General features: G+C 37.9%; 1 protein-coding gene and 1 long non-coding RNA gene across 6 annotated transcripts in view; one reads left to right on the top strand and one right to left on the bottom strand.

Annotated features, from left to right (window-relative positions):
- MGRN1 (mahogunin ring finger 1) overlaps positions 1–26,379 on the top strand; it is a 110,169-nt gene that overhangs the window by 19,802 nt on the left and 63,988 nt on the right. For all 5 annotated transcript variants that reach the window (XM_074280410.1, XM_074280407.1, XM_074280405.1 and 2 more), the window contains exons 2-3: positions 22,434–22,552; positions 25,691–25,779. In XM_074280410.1, the coding sequence (XP_074136511.1) occupies positions 22,460–22,552; positions 25,691–25,779 (182 nt within the window). In that variant the 5' untranslated portion in view covers positions 22,434–22,459. The remainder of the gene's footprint in view (positions 1–22,433; positions 22,553–25,690; positions 25,780–26,379) is intronic.
- On the bottom strand, positions 1,564–14,219 carry LOC141550124 (uncharacterized). The gene is made up of 2 exons (XR_012484523.1): positions 13,404–14,219; positions 1,564–2,512 (listed from the first exon to the last, which is right to left on the bottom strand). It is a non-coding gene; the product is annotated as an uncharacterized LOC141550124 (long non-coding RNA).

Genomic DNA, 26,379 nt, shown 5'->3' on the forward strand with positions numbered 1-26,379 from the left:
TTTTACCTTGCGAATACAATCCTTCCTTTGCAACAACAACAACAAAATTTGGTTCTGCACATATATATTGTACCTAGGATATACTATAAGATATTTAATATGTATGGGAATGCCTGCCATCTAGGGGAGGGGGTGGAGGGAAGGAGGGGGAAAACTCGGAACAGAAGGGAGTACAAGGGATAATGTAAAAAAAAAAAAAAAAATCGCCTATGCATATGTACTGTCAAAGAAAATGTTATAATTATAAAAATTAATAAAAAAAAGACAAAAAAAAAAAAAAAGAAATGAGGCCTTTATCAGAATCCTTGAATGTAAATTCCCCTCCTATTTTATTGCATTGATTGATTTTGTATGTACAAAATCTTTTTAACTTAATATAATCAAAATTGTCCATGTTTCATTGCATATAATGTATTCCAGTGTTTCTTTGGTCATAAATTCTTACTCCACAGATCTGAGAGGTGGACTCTCCTTTGTTCTTCTAATTTGTTTATAATATCACTATGTCTAAATCACGAACCCATTTCGACTTTATTTTGGTGGATGGTGTTAGGTGTAAGTCAGTGCCTAGTTTCTGTGATATTAGTTTCCAATTTTCCCAGCAATTTTTGTCAAGTACTGAGTTCTTATCCCAGAAGCTGGTGTCTTCGAGTTTAGTCAACGACTACAGTAATCTAGTGTTTGATATTGTGTCTTGTGAGCCTAATTATTTCACTGATTGACAGCCAGTACCAAATGGTTTTGATTTCCGCTGCTTTATAATGTAGTTTTAGGTCTGGTACAGCTAGGTCATTTTCATTTGCTTTTTTTTTTTTTTTTTTTCCATTAATTCCCTTGAAATTTTTGACCTTTTGTTCTTCCAGATGAGCTTTCTTATTATTTTTTCTAGCTTTGTAAAATAATTACTTGGAAGTTTTATTGGTATGGCAATGAAGAAGTAGATTAATTTAGATAGTATTGTTATTTTATTGTATTAGTTTGGCCTACCCATGTACACTTAGTATTTTTCTAATTGATTAGATCTGACTTTATTTGTGTGGAAAGTATTTTGTAATTGTGTTCATATAGTTCCTGACTTTGCTTTGGCAGATAGACTCTCAAATATTTTATATTATCTACAGTTATTTTAGATGGAATTTCTCTTTGTATCATTTTCTGCTGGACTTTGTTGATAATATATATTTTCCCTTCCCCTCTAACCCCCAATAGAAAAAAGAAAAACAAAATTCCTGTAACAAATAAGCATAGTAAAATAAAATAAAATCTTACAATGACTGTGTATAAAAATGTCTCATTTTGCATCTTGAATCTCTCATCTCTTTGACAGGAGGTAGGTAACATGGTTTATTGTCAATATTCTAGATTCATGATTAGTCATTATATTGATCAAAGTTATTGATGCAGCCTGAATACTTAAAACTGACATTCTGGAGTTATAGACACATTTTATTATTGAGTATCTTCTCCCTAAGATGTGGCTTGAGTTTGCTGATACTTGATTCCCTTTCTTTTTTCCTCCCTCTTCCTTTTCTATCTTTCCCTATCTGAAGCTAGTCTATTACTGACTCTTCCTGAGAGCTTTTTGAGTCAACCCATCTATATGTAATCAGGGCTGCCAGCATGCATTTTGAATATAAAACATTTATTTCAAAAATACACTAAGGGTTTGTGACTTTATCAGTGGAGCACTGAACAGATTTTAGCCCTTCTGTAGTAGTCCTACTACCACTATAATAGCAACTCTAGGAGATGGTTACCAAGTATCTAGTAGATAGATATTCTAGATTAGATAGAGATTAAGTAATTTGTCTGTGGTCAAAAGACAGGTATACCAGAAACAAGATTTGAACTGTTTTTCTGACTTGAAGTCCAGCACTCTATCCACTACAATACACTGCTTCTCTTAGTAAAAGCATATAATGACATAAATGGGACTTGCCTCTAAATCTAGTAGTAAATAATAAAACCATCCTCTTCACTCCTTCCTCTCCCTCCCTCCCGCCCTCTCCCTCCCTCCCTCCCACCCTCTCCCTCCCTCCCTCCCGCCCTTTCCCTCCCTCCCTCTCTCCCATATTTATTTCTATATAAAGAAACTTAGCTCCAGTGAGCACAATCTCATTAGCCTTCTGAATGGGGTTTACCGCAGCCATTCTGATACACATGATACTAGTGGATGTCATGTGTGAGATGATTGACAAGCTTCTAAAGGAACTAATCTAAGAATGCCTGATTCAGTTGCTGTTTTCCTGTTCTCACTTTTCATGAAAAAAGTGGTTAACTTCAGTGAAGAAACATTTTCATACTGTATCATGGTTTACTTAAATTCTGTAGCCTGTTCTTTTGCATTCCCTTTTATAAATAACATCCATCTTTATCCTGGTTCCTTCCAGTCTCAAACAGTATCCCAGTCATTGCTACTTCTGTTTACTGCCATAATCTTTTTTTTTTCTTTTGTATGAGGCTGGGGTTAAGTGACTTGCCTAGGGTCACACAGCCAGGAAGTGTTAAGTGTCTGAGACTAGATTTGAACTCCGGTCCTCCTGAATTCAGGGCTGGTGTTCTATCCACTGCGCCACCTAGCTGCCCCCTACTTCCATAATCTTGGGTGACTTTCCTCAAGAATCTGCTTTCTTGATGTCAGCAGTCAGTCAATCAGCAAGGCTTTATAAAACATCTTCTATGTGATGGTTAAAGAAAAAAAAAAATTGAAACTATTCCTTCTCCAAAGGAGCTAAGCAACCTGTTTCAATAGGTGTCTGGGTCTTGGGACCCAGGGCATTAGGAGAGCATTAGTCTTTTTCTGTAGTACTCTGCCATAGACCTATGGCATTATAGAAAAATGAAGTTTTTCCTGCTCCTTCCTTCATTATGCATGATCATTATCTTTAATTGAATTATTGGTTAAAGTGAGAGATTTTAGGAAACCAAATTACTGGCTCCCATTAGAAATCTATTAAATAAATATATGTTAGGATCTGAAATTAACACCAGTCTAAATGTTGAGGATGAAAAAAATTGTTATCATTAATGCTAAGTTTCTTCACAATTCAGAATTTGAGTTTGAGGTCTTAAGTAACTTTAAAATGTCAAAACATTGCCCTGGTCAGTAAGATGGAGCTTTTGGAAAGAGAAATGTGGGACCTCCTACTATATCTTTAAGTAACTGTGTATCACCAGATTTGTTGTCATTGTGTCATTTCGTTGTGTCTGTTCTTTCTGTCTCCATTTGAGGTTTTCTTGGCAAAAACCACTACAGTGGTTTGCCAATTTACAGAATAATTGAGGCAGAGTTAAGTGACTTGCCCAGGGTCACACAGCTAGGAAGTGTCTGAGGCCAGATTTGAACCCAGGATGATGAATCTTTCTGATTCCAAGCTCAATGTGTCATCCACTGTAGCACCTACCTTCCCATATTACCCAATAAGTAACTCAAGCTTACTAAATTTTAATTTTTCCATTTGTAAAATGGCTGTATCATTTTATGCTTACATTGGCCATAAACCAAAAGGTAATTGTGGCATATGCACTCACTTCTGTCTGTCATAGACAATGAATAAATAAAGAAAAACTTTGAAAAAATTGACAGGACTTCCACACTAAGTCATCATTTCCTTGAATACTCAGAGACTTCATTGTGAAGGTGGGAACAGGGAATAATTTTGATAAGTATTTTGGAAAATAGATCAGCATCTCAATCTCTTTTGTGACTTTGTAGTCAGCCTAAAATCATGTGTGAAAGCTTGCTTGTTCCCTTCTTTTGTTTTTATCAAAGATTTGCTTGCACAAGTATGTTGCCTCCAGAACAAATTTCTCCTTCGTGCCCTTGGTCTAGTCCAGCCATTCCTCACAATTTTTCTTCCACATGGGACTGAAGTGTTAGAATCCAAATGTAGTGATTATACTTCCACTGATAAGGACAAGAGATTATCATAGAAGCATCTTTTCTTTTTTCTATCTAGTCACTCTGGTTTTGGCCTACTTAACTTTGTCTCATGCTAATTTTACTTCAGATTTATACTGCTATTTTTTGTTTCCTGGGGGCAATGAAGAGATGTATAGTGGCTCTAAGAAGGCCACAGCATGTTTCAAACAATAACCAGGTTTAAAAAGGGATATAGATTATCATCCAGGAAAAAAGGGTCAGTTTGGAAACAAGATATGGATAGCCAAATGTTGCCCTGGTATCAGTAGAATGTATAAGACCCAGAGGAAGGCCTTTAGAATGTCATGTAGGTTTTTAGAAGATCTGTGGAAGAATGTGGGTTGTAGATTTTTTTTTTTTTTTAAGGAAGTATCCACATTGATAAGGTCATAGATAACACTGAAATATGTTTTGTGTGTATATTGTTTTATTTTTTAAAATTGAGACAACATGCTGAAATTATTTTGAATTCCTTAAAGAAAGGGATTACTCAAGATATATATATTTTTTTTTTCACTATTGTTGATGAGGTAGAATAGGCACCAAAAGTGGTAAATAGAAAGTTTTGGGAGAGAAAAAAAAAAGTTATTAAATGAAAAATCATAAGAAATTCTGTTTGCAACATGGAACACTCATGACAAGACATCCATCAGAGATTACAAGATTATGCTATTTCGTGAACTCATAATTAACCAGGAGGAAGGAGCCATTGGGGAAGATTCAGCAAAAATCTTCATGATTATTCTTTTTTTTTTTTTTAATTATAATCCAGGCCAGTCAAAAATACATATGCAAGTTAAATATTTTCAGGATGCATCAGGAGAATTATTGAATGGGAAGGAGTAGCATTCTAAGCTGTAGATTCCCTTAGCCATTGATTTTCTAATTCTTTCAAATCACAGCCAGCATGATTTTCTGGTAGCATTGGAATTAGAATTATTATTGTTCAGCTGTGATTTCTGTTGAGGGCGGTAGCCCCTTTGGTATTCTTTGTTTGATCTCCAACTTCCTTTGGGACTTGGATCTTTGATACAAGATCTGGTCAAACTAGTTTGGGCTATCTGAGCTGTCCAGGGTTTTACAGCCCCCATTCTAATCTGCTCAGATCAAATGGCATCAGGAAATTCCTTTTGGGAAGAGACTTCGGTCTGTCCCCAAAAGATAACAAGGGAATCCTTATCTTAATTTACATCACTCTCAGGAACCTCCCTACATCACTGCATAAAAGAGAGAACGGGAATCTTCTCTTTGCAAATGGCCTTGTACCATGCAGCCATTTTGCCCACCGGCTCTCCGGTGTTTCCATTCTAACCAATAAAGACTTTGTTTCCATACAGCATTAAGTAGCAAATTCCTTTGCTGCCGAACCCGCCATTGGTTACTTTGGGCAAGGAAGGAGAGAGAGAGGAACTGACCCATCTCGGTTTAGACCACAATTTACTCATCATTTACTCATCATTTAATACTCATTTAATACTCATCAATTTCTAGAATAAATTCTATATCCAATTAGATCAAATCACAAACTGATTTATCTACAGGATCATTTCTAAGTGTCTCATTAGCTGTATTGGTCAGAAATGTCTTTTTTGTGTTGTCTAATGTGCTTACATAAACTTGTGTCCTTTATTTTTATGAAAGGACATTACTGCCTCTTTTCTATTTGTTACCACAAAGACCAGTGTCAAGAGCATTCCATTCTATGCTACTTCTCCCCCTTCCCCACAGTATTGTTTTGTGATTCGTGGCTAGGCCTTTGTTTACAGAGCCTGGCACAGTTTATGATGCTGCCTCTTAGACTAGCTATTGACTCAAAGCCTTCATTTTGAAGGTTGAGATTAATAAACTTGGAATCTATTGTTAGCCTGTGAGAGGGATTTTAGTTTTGAGTCTAGAGCTGGGATTTCTTTTGTTTGGGAAGCTGCAGGTGGGGAAGTCCTTCTAACTCTGAAGGTTTGTACTCTTCTCCCCACCCTTTTGGTAGTCTTTGGTGCTTTAGGGCTTTGAAATGTTAAGTGACTTGCCTAAGGTCACATTGCTGATACAGCCTAGGCTGAACCCCTACCCCACTTTGGTCCCTGTGCTGCCTCTCTTGTGACAGAGATATCCCCCAAGTTTAAGACCAAGATTCTAGGGAGTGCATTTACTATAACTTGGCACCAAGGAGTCCAGGTGGGAGGCCCAATGGCACCCTTATCCCATGATCTTTCTTTTCTTAAGGTTTTCTTCCTCTCTTCTTAACTATGTCTAAACATAGAGATGAGTAGGTGAGTGTAACATGCTGTTGTCTCTAGAAGCTGCCAATAGTTCTCTGGGAGGAGATCTGCTGTGTCAAGTCAGATCTCTCGGATGACTTCCCTTCCTCCAGAGAGCAGCCTCAAATCTTGTCCAGACAAAACTCCCTCTTTCCTCCAGTGCTGCCCTCTTTTATCCTCCCAGAGGATGGGCGTGGGATAACGCAAGGGCTTCTGGGAAAAATTACTTCAACCAATGAACTTGCTCTTCCCCAGGAATTCACAAGTAAAACTCCCAGTAAAAGGCCGGAACTAGAGAATTGTCAAGTACCAACTTAGCACTTAGTAAGAACCTAATATCTCATTATCTCATTAGCACTTAGTAAGAAGCTAACAGGTGAGTAAAATCAGGTTTTATTTGCAGTAAGTTACAAGTGTAATCTACTTAAGCCAAAATGATGTTATTAGAATTTGGATTTATACAGAATGATAAGTTAGAAATTGGTTTTTAGCACCCATAAGATTCGTTTAAATAAAAAATCAAACTAATGTGACTCAAATATGATTAAAGTTACACACCTTCTAAGTTAAGTTGAAGGTACTGTATATATCCAATAAATACCCAGGACAGGTTATAGTACTAGCTTTTTTTTTTTTTCCCCTCTCAAGGAATTGTACTTAAATTTGCAGTGCTCAAACCATTGATGAGGTTTAGGTTTTGGGGTTCCCTTTGAGGGAACCAAATGATGAGGTCTAGATTAGGGAACTAAAGTGAGATTAGGGTTTTGGGGGGTCAGGGAGTTAAATGATAAGGTCTAGTGTCAGGTTCGGGGTTCAGGGAACCAAATGGAGAAGTTTGGCTCCCTTGTAACCCCTTGGGGTTTGGTGCAAGGGTAGGGAGTTTGGGGACTCCCTTCTGGCAGAGCAGAGGTTCTTTGTAAAAGAATTCATAGACCCGAAAACCTAGATTGATAGAAGGGTTTATTATGGGGATTGGAAGTAAGGTTAGAAATCCTACAGAGAGGCATAAAGTCTGGTTAGCAAATAGGTGAGGGTAAAGAGAGGATGGCACTGGAAAGAGTATTCCAGTGGACAGAGGCTCCTTGACATCCCAAGCATGGCATAGCTGGCATGTTTGGAACCTCTGCAAAGAGGGTTTTAGTTTGGCTCTTTTCTAATGGGAGCTTTAGCTGAGGGGGCCTGTGGGTGAAGTCCCGAGTTGGCTCCTCCCTGGGTTTCAGCTTGAGCTGGAATTTAAATTAAATTCAATGAGTTTCAGGACTGAGCTGTCCCCACCTAGATAACAGGGATGAAACTGTTTGTCCCGTGGGGCGGGGTCCCTCACTGAGGCAGAGTTGAAGGAAATTTTCTCCTTCAAGGATTTTTAGAGTTTTGGGGTCCTCCTTCATTCCCTCCTCAAGCAGTCACCTCCAAATGCATTTGGGATAAAGGAGAAAGTCTCTTCTTCATGTAACTGCTTTAAGTTGGCAAGGGTTGTAAAGATTTTGGGGTTTCATGCCAGGAGGTGAGGCATGAAGTGTGGAGTCTGAAAACGGCAGCAGAGCATCTAAGAAGTGTTTGTCCCAGTCAATCGTCCCATGTTCTCCCAGCTGAAGGGTAGTTGAGAATCCAAAGTTTGAAGCCTAGAGCAAACAGATCTCAGCAGTAGATTGAAAGTGGGGTGTCATCCCGGATTGAGATGGCGACATTTGGGAATGGGGCCGTTAGCAGGAAATGCATCAGGTCCCTTCTGTGGGCTGCCTGTAAGAATGCTGATGGCCCATCTAACAATGTTAAATGCCAAAGAAAAGTATAAGAGTATAATTTTATACTATAAAAGTATAACTTTTTGCTAGAAGCAAAAAGTTCTATGTCTGTAGTAAAAAAGTGTTCTTCAATTAAAAGGCTTTTGATTAAAAACAGCCACTGATCTTTTGTGAGGCAGGGTCTAGGGATGGGTGTGTCCCCGCTTGTCTAGGCTGCAGATCTCTTAACTATCTGTGCTGTTTAGGGGAAAAAAAAATAGAGTTGGTTCTTCAATCTCACTATAAAATCACCAAGATGATTTAGGCAAAGATCCTGAGCCTTCCTACCTACTATCCCCACTCTTTTATGGGGGAGGAGTAGGAGGAGTCAGAGAGAGTGCAAAGCTAGCATTATCTACCCAGCTTACCGGCTGCCGAGGTGTTCAGGCTGTCCTGGTGGATAAAAGGGGAAATAAGGCCAAACCCCAAATTCCTACCAGAGAGCAGGATGCTGGGGGGGGGGCAGTCCAACTCCTGTGGTGTTCGCTGCAGTGGTGGAAAGGCAGTTCTTCTAGTGCTCCTCCTGCTCAAACTCAGGACAAGGACTGGGGTCTCCTCAGACAGTTTCTGTGGCATCTACAGCAGGAATTTTTGGGGTTCCCGGCCTAAGTCTGGAAGGGATTTGCATTAACAAGGCACCTCTGCTCTGAGTGTCCTTTCAGGAAGCAGAAGTTGCCCTGCGAAGAAATGAGCTAAAGGTCTCAGGTTTTAGCTCAGGTGACAGAGTTAAAAGAAAACCAACAGCTGTTTGTAGCAGCAGGGTGAGAGAAACATCAAGGGCTCAGAATGGGCTCCTCTAGTTTTGGCCTTAGTATATTGGCCTTGGACCCCTGAAAAAGTTGGGGAGTGGGTCCCAGGTCTCTCATTAGGCTGGGAGGGTCTTCAGCTTTAAAAGAGACACTCCCACAGCTGCTTCTGTCTGAGGGCAGAAGTGTCCGTATCAGTCCCAGGATTTGAAAGAAAAAAAACAACAACACTTAAGAACTCACTGAGATATTGATGGGTAGAGGGAGATTGGATCCCTTTCAGCTAATCTAATCAGAGTTCAAGTTTTGAGATTGAGGTATTTTTCAAGCTGAGTAAGAGACAGCCTAAAGATGAGTCTTTGGGGATAGGGAAACAGGTCCCAAGCTTTCCCAATTTTATAGCTTTTCCATTCTCTATAGGCGTCTTCAAGAGAGAAAGATATGACAAAAAAAAACTTTGTCAAGTCACAGGAGTCTTCTGCAGTGAGTGTCTCCATACAGAAAGCTCTGCTTGAGCATAGAAGCTCTAGACAGCATAGACCATGCCCTAGGGTGTCAAGCTATCTTTCCCTGATATAGAAAGGGTGGGGTGGTGGCTTACCAAAAAAAAAAAAAAAAAAACCACACACAAAAAACCCACCTCCTGAACAGTCTCCAAATAGGAAATCAGCCATCACTAGAAAGACTGAAATTATTGATTTCTAGGAAAGAAAGCTTTAGTGTTCTCCATTCAATAGCTCCTTGCCTGACTCTAGACTAGGAGTTCTCAAACTACCGCCCTGAGGGCCAGATGTGGCCACCAGGTTATGGCAAATGGGCTGAGGGGCGGAGACAGAGTGTAAGCTTTTGTTTTTACTATAGTCTGGCCCTCCCACAGTCTGAGGGACAGGGAACTGGCCCCCTGTTTAAAAAGTTTGAGGACCACTGCTCTAGACGATATCCAGATTCTATAGCCCCTGGTCCTTCTCTAGAGGAGAGTAACAAAATGTTCCTTGAGCTGTAATGCCGGAGGAAAAAAGAGAATTGTGGCACAATAGAGCAAAGGAGAATTTGTCAGGGACCACCTATAGAATAGAGAACAAGTCTATAGAGAGACACCACAGGAATCCCCACAAAGGAATTCTGCAAGCTAGAGAAAAGGCAACAGGAAAGGCCTCTTTCCTTTAAAGGTGTTCACCAAATTGAAAGTGGTTAAGGAGTTTTCAAATAATTTCAGTCTCTCCCTCTAACTCCTCATTTTCCTGCTGCAGTCAGGGAATCAAAGAGAAGAGAAAGAAAGAAGCTATCTTTACTCTCTTAACAATTTAATTAAATTTGTTTTGGAATTTTATTCCCCAACCATCATTCTAAAGGTCTTTCTTGAAGCTGCAGCTTGGCCAGGGTTGGAGTTTAGAAAAGAAACCTTTAATTGTTGGCAGGGGCATAGAATGCCAATCCAGAAAAATAGGAGAGAATATGCTAAGAGCAAAAGGTCTTGGGACTGAGAAAATTAGGAGTGAAAACGTTCCCATCTGTAAGGTTGGGTAGGAGAGTGAGAGAAAGGAGCCTGTTTTACAGCTGGGCTATGCATCTCTCCACAAGCAGCTGAGGAAATGGCACTTTAAGCAAAACCAAGAGCAGTTCGACTCTTTGAAAGGCTGTGACAGGAGGCACTGCTCTAAGGTAAAATAGATAGGGAAACCAAGTCCCATTTTAAATGTATGGGACAAGCATGCTTCCTGAGAGGGCTGGAAGCTATGGCTCCTTTAAGAGCCAGGCAAAGGGTCTGGGAGGGGCTTGGCCCGCTTATCCAAAATGCCAGCAAACTTCTGTTTTAAAAGTTGGTGAAAAACTTTTCCAGAGATTTGAGAAGATAAGATCGAGTCCCCAATCTCCCCACTGTATAGGACCCCAATAAAGGGACAGGATAGGAGCATTTAAATGACAGGTTACCAAGCCATATGGGAGAGGTCTGAAAAAACCTTGATTCCTCTGCAATCCCCACTCTATGGAGAAGGGAGAGGAAAGACCAGAGGTGCTGAGCAAAGATGAGGGAGAAAGAAATGCCTTACCCTGTGCTTCCCGAATGGTGAGGGTTCCTCATTGGAATTTGCTGGGAGAGCAAGACCTGAAAGAGATGGCCCCACCCCATCCAGGGAGTAGCAGCCAAGGGTAGAGAGATGTTCTCCAATTTCGCCCCAATCCAGTGACCTTTCTCCTCATGTCTATAGCCTGATCATCAAAGACTCCAGTGTATGTAACAGTGGAATGGGAGAAGGACTCAAGCATGGTTTCTCTTAAGTTTCTCTGTTTTTTTCCCCAGGACAGATCAAAGAGAATGCTGGCCTGGGACCCAAGGAAGGGTTCCACAGAATGGCCATGTGTCTTCTTGGTTTGAGGGGGGAGTGTTAAAGAGACACTTCCTCTTGTGTCTCAGAGTTTCTGCCTGAGGGCAGGCTTTAGGAGTGCCTTAAGGTGCAAAGGAAGGTCCTTTGTCTCTTGAGGGGCTGGACAGAGGGAATTTCCTCAAGCCAAATATCTCTGCTCTAGGAAGGAGTTTTAGAGGCAGAGGTGTTTCTAGGTTGTGGGTTGGTAAAAGTTTTTAGTTCTCCTAAATTCTTGCAGCCTCTCTCATGTGTCTGAGAGTGAGACAAAAGGAGGCCTTTTGTCAGTCCCTGACAACAACCCAAGCCTGACCCTGATGTCTTGGGTATCCACTATAGAATAGAGAAATGAAAAAAAAGTTTTTTACCTTGTCCAGAGTACCAGATTTCCTGGTCCCACTATCTCGAAAAATAAAAGTGTGACAAAAAGAGCCCTTTTTGCCAGAAAATATAAATATTCTCCCCGGGGAGAATACTGCCCACAGCCCAGAGCTGGTCTGGGTGCCCACTACCATTAGAGATAGAGTGAAACAAAAAGAGGAAAATGCAGATATTCTCCCCAAGAGAATACTGCTCCAACAGCTCAAAACCCAAATTGGTCCTGAGTGTCCAGAGTTTTGGGGTTCCGTTCAGTCACCAAATGATGTCTATAGTTTTTTTTGTGTTTCATTCAGTCAGGGAACCAAAATGAGATTAAGGTTTCTGGTGGTCAGGGAGTTAAATGATAAGTCTAGTGGCAGGTTTGGGATTCAGGGAAACAAATGGAGAGGTTTGGCTCCCTTGCAACCTCTTGGTATTTGGTGCAAGGGTAGGGAGTTTGGGGAACTCTTTGCTGGCGGCGCAGAGATTCTCTTATATAAAAGAATTCACAGACCCAAAAACCTAGATTGATAGAAGGGTTTATTATAGGGATTGGAAATAAAGTTAGAAATCCTACAGAGAGGCATAAAATCTGGTTAGGAAATAGGTGAGGGTAAAGAGAGGATGGCACTGGAAAGAGTATTCCAGTGGACAGAAACTCCTTGACATCACAAGTATGGCATAACTGGCATGTTTGGAACCTCTGCAAAGAGGGTTTTAGTTTGGCTCTTTTATAATGAGAGTTTTAGCTGAGGGGGGCCCTTGGGTGGAGTCCCAAGTTGGCTCATAACTGGGTTTCAGGACTGAGCTGTCCCCACCTACATAACAACGATGAAACTGTCTTGTTTCTCTCAGGCAGGGTTCCTCACTGAGGCAGAGTTGAAGGAGATTTTCTCCTTCAAGGATTTTTAGAGTTTCAGGGTCCCCTCTTCATAATGACTAGGGAGATGCACTGGTAGGGAGAGATCTACTACTGGATAGTTGGATTAGGAATATTCTCTCTATATTCCTCCACTCTGCTCCTCCATCACATACTTACTGCCCTGATTATAGGTCAGTTAGTTTAAAAAAAAAAAAAAAAAAAAAAAAAAGGCATTTGTTAGGCACTTACTATGTGCCAATAATATACTATTTAAAAGTCTTTGTTCTTTAAAACCCATCTTCTTAAATTGTGGTTCTTGACGCCATATGAAGCCTCATAACTAAATGTGGGAGTTGTGGAATTATGATTTATCACTAAATGAGTGATTTGTATACCTGTTTTATATGCCTATAAAGCTGGGATTATATAAAAATTTTTTGGAGAAAAAAAAATGTTACAATGGAAAAAGTTTAAGAAGCCCTGCTTTTAGAAGGTGTTGGATTTCTCTTTAGTCACTCCAGAAATGCTGGAGGAGAGAGGGTGTTTTTCCTTGTTCATAGGCTGAATTGGGAGGAGGAGGAAGTAAATAATCCTGTGGGGTAACTGTTCATTAGGAATAACCCCCAAAGACTGGCTTCTTAGGATATGAGATGCTATTATATTCCTCTGGATACAGTTATTACTCTTTCAGAGGATAATTGATGTTTGGATAAGGCTGGAATTTATTATAGGTATGTGGTATGGCTAAGTAAGAATTGAATTCCCCTAAGAGATCATCAACTTCTTGAGGGTATATTTATCTTTCTAAATTCCCTAATAGCACAGTTGCCTTGCATATGGTAGGTTTTTAATAAGTCTTAATTAAATGAATAAATCATTTATCAGAACTCAGAAAGTACATACTAGAGACCAGTCAATGAAACAGGAATATATAATGAATAAAATGACTTGTTGAACTTTTTAGTTTTCTGCTACCAGTACTCATACAGGAAGACTCTCAAATGTCCTAGAGGTAAAGAGTAAGAGGCTAATCAAAAACCAAGCCAAAGAAACGGTTGGGGGCAGCTAGGTGATGCAGTGGATAGAGCACCAGCCCTGAATTCAGGAGGACCCGAGTTCAAATTTGGTCTCAGACACTTAACACATCTTAGCTGTGTGACCCTGGGCAAGTCACTTAACTTCAGCCTCAGGGAAAAACAAACAAACAAACAAACCAACCAAAGATACAGTTGACAGCCCATCTCTGGGGAGATTGAACTAAATGGCAGGGCTTTAATTGAAGTAACTCCTAGAATGTCAGTCAGATGAGAGAGTATGTTTTAATAGAGCTTAGGACGGCATCTGGCTTGTCTGCCACTCAACTCAAACCAGCTACTTTTAATAATAATAATTCACAATTAGAGAGGGGCTTAACAATTTATGAAAAGCTTCCAGGAACAGCTGAGCTTTTTTTTTTTTTTTTTTTTTTTTTTTTTTCTTTTTCTTTTTTCTCTCTTCAACAATGGAAAGTAATGGGAGGAATAGACATCAGAGAGGAGTGGAATTTTATTTGTCTGAGATTTTTTTCCCCCCCAGATATTGTTAATAGCCATGACTACTTGGAACCCTTGGGGACTAGGAGTTCCAGATATCCAATTTTATATATATGTCTAAAATGGTTAAAATTATAAAATATTTTTTAAAGTTATATACATATATATAAAACTTTTAAAAATATTTTATAATTTTAACCATTTTAGATAGGCGAAATTTCAGGGTAGCTTTACTCTAGATAAGTAAGGTGTTATTAAGTTACAAAAAGCTAATTTTCAAAATTTTTAAAACAGATTTTCTGATTCTACTTATCACTTAAAACTGCTGTTTTATTCCTGTTTATTCCTTGGGTCTAGTCATTAACATTTAGAAATAAAAGACTTGGGAGGAGGAAGATTTACATAACACTACTGGATCGAAATTTTAGTATTCTACTTTATTCCCAAAGTGAATAGATTTTAATGGCCGTTTCTACTTTGTGTCAATTAATTTGTCAGCAAACATTAACTTAAAATCTACAAGTATACTAGGATTGTGTTGGGTGCTTGGGGGTAGAATGAAATCAATGTAATCTGCTCTCAAGAAGTTTATATTCTAGTCAAGGAGTGTGGAAAAAAAAATGGGAACCACAGTGATATTATAGTCTCTTTTTTTCTTAATAGTATTTTATTTTTTCAAATACTTATAGTTTTCAACATTCAATTTTGTACCACTTTGTGTTGCAGATTTTCCACCTTTTCTTTTTTTTATCTCCCCCCTGCCCAAGACAGCAAGTAATATGATAGAGGTTAAATATGTACAGTTCTCTTAAGCATATTTCCATGTTTGTCATGTAGTACAAGAAAAATAAGATGGGGGGAGGGGGGAAGAGAACCACGAGAAAGAAAAAGCATGCAAACAACAACCAAAAAAAAAAGTGTAGAGTTGTAGTTGTGAACCTGGAGACTTGGAAGGATGATAGTGACCTGGACCTGGACAGAATAGAAGTTAGGAAAAGTTTTGGGGAAAAAATAATTGTTTTGAGACACATAAAACATCCAGTTTGAAATGTTATATATGCATTCAGTGATGGGGGAACTAATATTTAGAAGAGCGGGTGAGTTGGCAGTTGGGATTGAGAAAGAGCAGTAAGATAGGTAGCAGAAGAACCTGGAGTGTAGTATCATTAAAACCAGACAAAAGTGGGTATCCGAGAAGAGACAGGTCAACATTACCAAATGCTATAGAGAAGACAAGAAATATGAGGACTGAAAAAAACCATCAGAATTGGCAGTTAAGAGATCATTTGGTAATTCAATTGAATGATAAAGTCAGAAGTTAATGATGAATGAGAGGAAAGGAACATCCAGTATAGAACAGCTCTTTTTGGAATTTAGACTGAGAAAGTGAAAAAGAAGACTAGGTGATAGTTTGAGGAGATGGTGTGGTCTAATGAAGGCTTTTTTTTTTTTTTTTTAAAGAAGACTTGGAAATGCTTGTAGGCTGCAAAGAAGGAAAAAGCCAGTAGATAAGGAGAGACTGAAAATTAGATAATGATAATTGAGGGGGGGCAGTCTACTGGAGATGATAGCAAACATACACATAAAGGGATAAGGTAAGGCTATATTATTGTTAGAGAATGGAACAAAGGAAAGGGGTGCTGCTAAGGGATTTTCATATAACCAGATGGAGCCTTATTTCTCAATAATGTATGAGGTGAAGCTCTCATCTAAGAGGGTGGAGGAAGGCAGTGTATGAAGTCAGAAAAAGTTTAGGAATAGTTCCTGTGGAGAATGAAAATAGAATTAAGGAGAACTTAGAAATCAAAACATAGATTTTTATGGCCCCGATTAGGTGCAGGAAAAGCAGATGATGAGAGTAATTTAGGGTTGGAGTTTGGCTAGTAATAAGACAAGTGTAAAGGGCAGAACTCTGGAGAAGTACACTTGAAGGAAGATGTTAACTCAGTGAAATTGATAAGACAATGGTTATCTAGTTTAGCTTGGTGATTAATAGTTCTCTAGTTCAGTATGATTGATTTAATCTTACAACTCGTTAACTCAGTGGAATTAAGAAAATGATTCTCTAGTTTACATGTACTTAGTATAGTTCTACAAGTTGACACATTCTACAAAATTGACAGCTACGTGATGTACTTATAATAGAGTATATAAAAGCCAATAAAGCTTGGGAGAGACACATTCCATCCCCATCATCGTGGTGGCTGGCCTGCCCTCCTTCTTTTCTCCATGGAGACCAAGGCCTGTCTGAAGGCTAGCCCTCCAGAAAGCTAGCCAGGCCCCAGGCAAAGGAGATGAACTGTGCAGGAGATAATAAAGACTTTGGACTTTATTCCTGACTATTCTTGTGGTGATTATTCTGCTGAAACCAAGACAGGTCCCAAGACCTCCAGAAAGCTAACCAGGACATTACAGACAAGGGGCAAAAGAACTGAAAATAGACCTTGAAAGTGTGAAAAGAATACGGTGTCCTAGAGAGAAAATGAGCCTGGTGATTCTTGAAGCAATAGTCTTGTATTTTTCCCTGCCCAGGGTTGTCCCAGCCATCTTGAACCCCCTAGACATTCAGGCCTGAAAAATCTGGCTTGAGATAATTTAGAGGAGGATAATAACACCTTTCTCATAAGGTTGATTGTGAGGATAAAATGAGATACTATACGTAAAGTGGTTTGTAAACCATAAAGTGCTGTATAAATGTAAATTATTATTTTTATTGAGTATGTCTGACTTCCAGGTACTGCCCACACCCTTTCTCCATAAAAAGATTGTTTAGACATTTTTCTTGAGCTAAATCAAGCTACAAGGTCTGAATCAGCAAAGGCAGAAAGCCAACAAAGGCTGATAGTAACAGTCTATAAGACAGTCTGATCTTTAGTCAATTTAAATTGTACTTTGGTTCCAAGCCTCCCTTGTAAATTTGTTGTGACTTGTAGATCTGTAAGTTAGGCAGACTGTGTACTTAAGTGGCTATGCTAAATATACTAATACAAAGTAAAATTAAAAAGTACTGAACAGACATCTTTAGAGGAAAATTTTTTTCTTTTAAATTAGCATCTAAGAATATCAGGAAATGGTTGATGATGTTTTGACAGCAGGAACCAAGAATTATTTCTGCCCTCTACATATGTGGGTAATTAATGACTTTGCTTGATCAGAAGTTTCCTGGCTTAGTGAAAAAAGACTAAAATTGAATATTCATATTTTCATTATAATTTCTCTTAAGTAACTTAATTTCCCCAATTGTGTAATTGGCTTTTCCTCTCTGAATTTTTTGTTTAAATTTAATATTTTATATTTCCCCAATTATATGTAAAGACAATTTCTAACAATTATTTAAATTTTTTTTTGATTTCCAAATTCTCTTCTTCTCCTTTAAGGTAAGCAATTCAATATAGATTTTATGTGCAATAATATAAAATATATATTCATGTTAGTCATTTTGTGAAAGAAACAAAAAATCTAGGAAAAATTTTTTAAAACGTATACTTTGGTCTGCATTCAGACTCCTTCAGTTCTTTCGCTCTAGATGAACGACATTTTTCGTCATAAGTCTTTCAGAATTGTCTTAAAACATTGTTATACCTGAGAAGGGCCAAGCCATTTACAGTTATACAATATTGCTGTTACTGTATACAGTGTTCTCCTCATTGTGCTCATTCCACTTTGCATCAGTTCATCTAACTCCAGGTTTTTCTGAGAGCATCTTGATCATCATTTCATATAGCATAATAGTATTCTATCATAATCATATCAAACAACTTATCTCAGCCATTCCCCAATTTATGGACATCTCCTGAATTTCCAATTCTTTGCCACAATTAAAAGAGCTGCCATAAATATTTTTGTGTATATAGGTCACTTTCCTTTTTGTTTTTTCTCTCTTTGAGATACAGCTTTCATACTGATAATTACTAGGTCAAAGGGTATACGTGCTTTTATAATACTTTTGGCATAGTTCCAAATTACTCTACAAAATGGTTGAATCTTTATCATCAGTGCAATAGTGTTTAAATTTTCCCACATCCCTTCCAATGTTTGTCATTTTCCTTTTCTGTCATATTAGCCAATTTGATAGGTAGGGGTGCACAGGAAGAACTGGGTTCAGAAGGTAAAGATAACCTGGGACGAAAAAACAAAAATGCAAATAGTTTACACTCATTTCCCAATGTTCCTTCTCTGGGTGTAGCTGATTCTGTCCATCATTGATCAATTGCAACTGAATTAGGTCTTCTTTTTGTTGAAGATATCCACTTCCATCAGAATTGATCCTCATACAGTATTGTTGTTGAAAGTATATAATGTTCTCCTGGTTCTGCTCATTTCACTCACATCAGTTCATGTAAGTCTCTCCAAGCCTCTCTGTATTCATCCTGCTGGTCATTTCTTACAGAACAATAATATTCCATAACATTCATATACCACAATTTATTCAGCCATTCTCCAATTGATGGGCATCCATTCATTTTCCAGGTTTTAGCCACTACAAAGAGGGCTGCCAAAAACATTTTGGCACATACAGGTCCCTTTCCCTTCTTTAGTATTTCTTTGGGATACAAATCCAGTAGTAGCACTGTTGGGCATAATTCGAGATTGCTCTCCAGAATGGTTGGATTTTTTCACAACTCCACCAACAATATTTTCCCACATCCCCTTCAACATTCATCATTATTTGTTCCTGTTATCTTAGCCATTCTGACAAGTGTGTAGTGGTATCTCAGAGTTGTCTTAATTTGCATTTCTCTGATCAGTAGTGATTTGGAACACTCTTTCATAGGAGTGGAAATAGTTTCAATTTCATCATCTGAAGATTGTTCATATCCTTTGACTATTTATCAATTGGAGAATGGCTTGATTTCTTATAAATTAGTCAGTTCTCTATATATTTTGGAAATGAGGCCTTTATCAGAACCTTTAACTGTAAAAATGTTTTCCCAGGTTATTGTTTCCCTTCTAATCTTGTCTGCATTAGTTTTGTTTGTATAAAAGCTTTTTAATTTGATGTAATCAAAATTTTCTATTTTGTGATCAATAATGATCTCTAGTTCTCCTCTGGTCATAAATTCCTTCCTCCTCCACAGGTCTGAGAGGTAAACTATCCTCTGTTCCTCAAATCTATTTATGATCTCATTCTTTATGCCTAAATCATGGACCCATTTTGATCTTATCTTGGTATGTGGTGTTAAGTGAGGGTCCATGCCTAATTTCTGCCATACTGATTTCCAGTTTTCCCAGCAGTTTTTGTCAAATAATGAATTCTTATCCCAAAAGATGGGAACTTTGGTTTTGTCAAACACTAGATTGCTATAGTTATTGACTATTTTGTCCTGTGGACCTAACCTATGCCACTGATCAACTAGTCTATTTCTTAGCCAATACTAAATGGTTTTGGTGATTGCTGCTTTATAATATAGTTTTAGATCGGGTACAGCTAGGCCACCTTCATTTTATTTTATTTTATTTTTTCATTAATTCCCTTGAGATTCTTTGCCTTTTGTTCTTCCATATGAATTTTGTTGTTATTTTTTCTAAGTTTGACTATTTATCAATTGAGTAATGGTTCTCATTTTTATAAATATGGCTCAGTTCTCTGTATATTTGAGAAATGATGTCTTTATAAGAGAAACTTGTTTTTTTTTTTTTTAATTTTTTATTATAGCTTTTTATTTACAAGATATATGCATGGGTAATTTTTCAGCACTGACCCTTGCAAAGCCTTATGTTCCAACTTTTCCCCTCCTTCCCCCCACCCCCTCCCCTAGATGACAGGTAGACCAATACATGTTAAATATGCTAAAGTATATGTATAACAGAAACTTGTTAAAAATTTTTTTTTCAGTTATGGTTACTATGTGCTTCCATCCATCCTATTTTTTGTTTGTCCTATTCTCTCTCCTTTCACCCTGTTTATTCTTTTTTTAAATTAAAGCATTTTAATTCAAAACATATGCATTGAAATTTCTTTAACATTACCCTTTGCAAAACCTTGTGTTCCAGTTTTCCTTCCCTTCCCCTACACCCTCCCTTAGATGGCAAATAGTCCAATATATGTTAAACATGGTAGAAATATATATTAAATCTAATATATACATATATATGTATGCAATTATTGTGCTGCACAAGAAAAATCAAATCAAACCAGTTTAAAAAAAAAAAAAGCAGAAGCAGGATAAAATGCAAGCAAGCAACAACAAAAAGAGTGAAAATGCTATGTTGTAAACACACAACAGAGTGGGAACCATTCAGGTCCCACAGTCCTCTCTCTGGGTGTAGATGGCTCTCTACATCACTGAACAAATGGAACTGGTTTGAATCATCTCATTGTTGAAGAGAGCCACAACTATCAGAATTGATCATCATACAGTCTTGTTGTTACTGTATATAATGATCTCCTGCTTCTGCTTATTTCACTCAGCATCAGTTCATATAAGTCTCTCCAGGTCTCTCTGAAATCATCCTGCTGGTCATTTCTTACAGAACAATAATATTCCATAACATTCATATACCACATCTTACTCAGCCATTCTCCAACTGATAGGCATCCACTCAGTTTCCAGTTTCTTGCCACTACAAAGAGGGCTGCCACAAACATTTTTTTGCACATGTGGGTCCCTTTCCCTCCTTTAAAATCTCTTTGGCATAAAAGCCCAGTAGAAATACTGCTGGGTCAAAGGTATGCACAGTTTGATAACTTTTTGAGATCACCCTATTTATTCTCGAAAGTGTTTTGCTTCTGACTTTTACCTCCCTTTCCTTTCTGCTTCTCCTAGTGCATTCTTATTTCTCTCCCTTTAATTTTTTTTTCATAATTATCTTGTCATATGCCTTTCATCTGTGCCTTGTCTATGTAGACTTCTAAATACACTAATAATGAGAGATTTTAGGTATAAACAGTGGTTTGGAGGGATGTAGGGGAAAATTCAGATAATTCCCTTGCCATTTCTCCACCATCTTCTCTGGGTTTTATTTTAAAAATGATTTCCCTCTTATAATTACAAGCCAAACAAAACTATCAAGCCCAATGTAGAAGACAGCAAAGAATACTTCTCTTAAGAACAAGTAAGAAAGCTATTGTTGTTGCTTTCTTTGCTCAGGGGGCAAACATTTGATATATTGAAGGAGGCTTCTGCCCCTCCTGGGTAGTGGCCCTCTCTTTTCCCTTTAGGGAGGGGGCATGTATAGAAGAGAAGAAAAGGGTCTACATCTAATAAATCTCTGGGAAAATCAAACATTAAAAAAAAAAAAAAAATGGCAGCTAGGTGGTGCAGTGGATAGAGCACCAGCCCTGAAGTCAGGAGGACCTGAGTTCATATGTGGCCTCAGACATGTAACACTTCCTGGCTGTATGATGCTGGACAAGTCACTTAATCCCAAATGCCTTAGCAAAACAAAACAAAAACAAAAACAAAAAATCCTGAGTCATGGACATAATATGCTAAAAAAATTTTGTTTTTCAACTTAATTGTTTCAGCATTTCAATCTTTTCAATCTTTTAACATATATTGAGAATCTGCTTTGTGTGAAGTGCTATACATCTTATTTTCTCAATTATAGTGATAATTTTGAAAATTCCAGGAAAGTGGACCTCTTCCCTTACTTTCTTTTGGTAGCTAGCAGAGGTCTTATACACATAGTAGGCATTCAGTAAAGATTTTCTAAATGAATGATTGATTGATGGGATTATTCAGAAAATGCATATGAGCAGTTGGTATTAGGGGGCTGGAAGGAAGCTCAGGAAGCAAGCCTAGAGTTGCATATGTAGATTTGGAAGTTAACTGCATAAAAATGATAATTGAACCCATGAGTGCTGATGGGGTCATCAGGAGATGGGGAAAGAGAAAGAGGGCCTAGAGTAGAACTTTAGGTTACACTTCTAAGTAGTGGTTATGATGTGAAGATATCCAGCAAAAGAGCCTAAGAATGAATGACCTAACAAGAAGAGAGCCAGAAGAGAGCAATGTCATTAAAACTAGAGAATGAGAATATAGTTGTCAGTGTCGGATGTGTAATCCAGTGATATAAAAAGATCAAGATTGAGAAAAAACTTTGGATAGGGCAATTAAAATCATTGTTAACTTTGGAGAGAGCAACTTAGTTGAGTTTAATTTGGGGCTAGATTGCAAAAGGTTTAGAGGAGAGTGAGTGGAAAGAAAATTGTATCAAAACTTGGCTGTATAATAGCCTACATATAGTTCCAGAAATTGGCCCTGAAGTATAATTGATATTTTAGGGGAAAAGACATTTATATAACTTGTTTAAAGGGATGGCAAATTAGACATAGTAGATTTGTAGTTTCATGTGCAATCATCCTTTTAAAAAATTATATTTTGGAAAAGCTTGTTTTATTCTATTAATTAAAAAGAAAATAATTTAAAAAAAATTATTAACATAGGTACCCTATTCAATTCCTTCTTCACTGGTTGTGAAAGAAAGATAAAAAGGAGGAGGTTGTCAGAGGGGTCTAAATAAGCAGCTGATCTAAAGAAGTTGTTCATTGTCTATGTTGTCTCAAAGTTTTTTGGGCTTTGGGTTGGGCTCATTTTCTCTCTGACACACTCCTGTCATACTCTGATGACCTTCATGATCTGAAGTTGTGTTTTTGTCTTTTTTAGGAAACTACTTTGCCACCCACTTTTTCATGGGAGGTGAGAAATTTGACACCCCCCACCCTGAGGGTTACCTCTTTGGAGAGAACATGGATCTGAACTTCCTGGGCAACAGACCAGTGCAAGTAAGTTCTTGACCTGTGGTCCTACAGTGAAATTGAGGTAAATTGATATATGCCTCCTTCCTTCATGGGTTCAATTATGACATCCCTCCATTTAATAAACTCTTAATAATTTGATAAATTTAATTTAATAAATAATAATTCAATAAATTTAATAAATTACTAAATAATGATTATGATTTAATAAGCTTCAGTATCACATCCAGAATGAAACATCAAATCTCTGGCATTCAAAACCCTTTATAACCTTCTTCCCCTCACCTTTCCAGGCTTATTACACTTTATACCCTCTCATGTATTCTTCAATTCAGTGACCCTTCCTTGCTGAAACTTCATCTCTGAGCTCTGAGAATTTTTGCTGTCTCTCCTGTATGTTTGGAATGCTCTCCTTCTTCATCTCTGCCTCCTGATTTCCTTCAAGTCTCAGAAAAGAATCCTGCTGTATACAGAAAGCTTTTCAGATGCCTCTCAATTCTAGTGTCTAAGTCAATTGTTTCCTATTTGTTCTGTATATAGCTTGTTTGTACATCAATTGTTTGCTTGCTGTCTTCCCCATTGGATGGTGAGTTCTTCAAGGATAGGGGTTATCTTTTGTCTTTCTTTGTATCTCCTGTGCCTGACACATGGTAGATGCTTAACAAATAGTTACTGACTCACTGACCATATTGAACTACTGTTATGTCAGAAGGAATGGGATGGGGGTAAAAGGATGAAAGGTTAACTGCAAAAATGATGTTCTTTCCTCAAGCTCCAACTAATGCTTATTACATTATTTCAACTCAAGAACTGGGATGGATTTTTTCTTTGTTAGTTGATGTTTTTGTTTTGAGAGAAAAGTTGAGCAGCTCCTGATGATGGGGGTTTAATTTGAATCAGGCCGCTTGGATTCCATACTAGCTCCACTACTGACTCTGCCCACTTTTCCCAATATAAAAATGTTTGTGCTATGTTTCACTTTCTTATTCTTTAGTTTTGTTTTCCCTTTCTATATCATTCATGAATTAACTATCCTCTTCTGCTTCCAATTGAAATAGAAGGAATTGCTCACTTTTGTCAGTAAATAGTTTTCAAGTCTAGTCATTTCTACCTTTGTAACATCTCTCCTCTACATCTCCTTCTCTGATACTGCAACCATTCTGATGAAGATCCTAATCATATCATCCTTTGCCTGAATCATTTAAAATAGCCTTCCTGCCTCAAGTTTCTTCCCCACTTTAATCCACTTTTCAACTGTTTAAGTTCAGCTGTTAAAGTGATTTTCCTAAAATGCAAGTCTGATAGTATTCTTTCTTCCTATCCCTCTATCCCCTGCATATATGTCCCCCCCAATTGATTAAACTCCAGTGGATCCCTCTTAGCCTCCAGGATCAAATAGAAAATCCTCTTTTTTGTTTTTTAAAGCCTTATTCATAATAAGGCCTTTTCTTACCTTTTCAGTCTTATGCCTTCTTCCCTCCTTGTTCCTGGCAATCTGATGACATTGGCCTCCTTTCTGTTCCTAGAACATAGCATTTTAATTCCATAACTCCAGATATTGTCACTGCCTATCCACAAGCCTGTGTCATTCTCTTCTCATTTCTACTTCCTAACTTCTATAGCTTCAATTAGATCTCAACTAAAGTCCCACTACTTACTTGCAAGAATCAAATTCTCCTGAATCTTAAGGTCTTTCCTCTGAATACTTGCATGTTGTCACCCCTATTAAAATGTGAATTCCATGAGATCAGAGACTAATTTTTGTCTTTTTTATATACTCAGTGCTTAGCACATAGTAGGTATTTAATAAATGCTAATTAGCTGATTGACTAATTTTTTTGATTAAAAGAGAATTTGAATAAAGGAGAGAGCTTTCACTGAGATCACTCCCATTTTCAAAGATTTCTTTTCTGACTTCAAGGCTTGTTAAGAGTAACATACTTTATTCTGCTGGAATAACTTTTGCTTATTATCTAAATTTCTTTGAAATTTAGAATACTGCTGTAATTCTTGGCCTAAATTATTCTCTAAACTTGATGGTGTTTGAGCATTTTGGAAGGAAGGTCTATTGTTTCTTCAGAAGGGTAAAATAACATTTTGAAAATGAAGAACAAAATAATGAAAATAATGAAAAAGTCACATATTTCCAGTCCTTCAATTTTTTCATCTGTAAAATAATTCCTTCACTCTCTGGATTCTTGGTAGAATATGGTATTGATGGCCAATGGAAAGTACAAAATACTAAATTGTTGTATTATGTGTTATACACTGAAGTTCCTTCCCAGGAGTCATATTGATAAAATTTAGGGTTCCTGGTGGTCAGGCAGTTTAATGAAGAGGTTTGGGCCCCCTAAATCCCCCAAGGATTTGGCGCAGGATAAGAAGTTGTGGGAGGCACAAAGGTCCTTCATAAAGGAATTTATGAACCCAAAAAGCTAGACTGGTAAAAGAAGTGTATTATTGGCTTTGGAAAGTCAGCCTTTGCTATGCATGAATAGAAAGACTGAATTCCTTGGTGGCAAGGTAAAGTTTCTAATGGAGGAGTCCTTCTAGAGAAATAGAGAATTTCTAGCAGAGAAATCCCGACAGAGAGAGATATAAAGTCTTGTTAAGGAAATAGGTAAGAAAGCTAAAGAGAGGGTAATACTGAAAGAGAATATCATTTCAGCAGGCAGAGGTTGCTGCTATGCTATGGAGAGAGGTTCCTTGGCATGTTAGGTTCTCTGCAAGGACTGAACCCCAAGTTGGCTCATTTTATTATAGAAGCTTAGGCTAGCAGCTCTTGATGGGGACTAGGTATGATTTGAGCTGCAATCAGAGAAAATCTTGGAATTGAGTGAGTCTCTGGGCTAATCTTCAATTCAATAGCATTGGAATTCTCCAGCTCCAGATTCAACTAGCCCCACCTAGATAACAGAATGACTTTATTTTGATTCCCTGGAGTAGGTCTCTCAGGGAAGAGCTTCTCTGAGGGAGTTCCCAAACTTTCTCCTCAAAGTCAGAGAGAGAGTTTCAGGGCTCTCCTCATCATTATGATTGAGCTGATTGTATCTAGATGTAACTTTGGCTAGGTGCAGAGACCTGTACACTTATATTTGAGCATTTATCTACTATTCAGTATTTTTAGATAGTTATTTCAGATTGGTTTTGATTTTTGTTTTCTAGTTTCCCTATGTGACTCCTGCTCCCCATGAACCTGTGAAGACCCTAAGAAGCTTGGTGAATATTCGCAAAGACTCCTTACGACTTGTGAGGTAATTTCTTTTGAACGTTGTCTTTCTTGAATACAAGACAGTGGCGAGAGAGATAGTTGGACCCAGTGCTCATGAAGTATGAGCTATGTAAATGGATGATCAGATTTTCTACTAAATGGAAGAAGGCTTACTATTTAATTTTTTTTTTTTTTTTTTTTTTTTTCCTGAGGCTGGGGTTAAGTGCCCAGAGTCGCACAGCTAGGAAGTGTTAAGTGTCTGAGACCAGATTTGAACTCGGGTCCTCCTGAATTCAAGGCTGGTGCTCTATCCACTATGCCACCTAGCTGCCCCAGGCTTACTATTTTAAATGGTTCAGAAGAAAGGAAAGACTGAGAGTCTAACGGGACTATAAACAATTTCCTTGATGATTCCATTATGATTTGTTTTTTTGTCCTTTCTTTCATATGAGCTGAACAGAAGGCTTTGAAAACTAGATGCAATTTCCAATGATTGTTTGAGGGAGCAGTGTTTTATTCATTAATGTGAAACTCTGAAATTAGTTTTTTTGAAGACTTATGGTATCTAGAAGCTTTTCTCTACTGAGAAGGACCCACTTTTGTTTCTTGAGAGAAAGGAAGGTGGGATTTAGTAGGAAAAAAG

The sequence above is a fragment of the Sminthopsis crassicaudata genome, chromosome 1 (assembly GCF_048593235.1).
Source record: "Sminthopsis crassicaudata isolate SCR6 chromosome 1, ASM4859323v1, whole genome shotgun sequence".
NCBI lineage: Eukaryota > Metazoa > Chordata > Mammalia > Dasyuromorphia > Dasyuridae > Sminthopsis > Sminthopsis crassicaudata.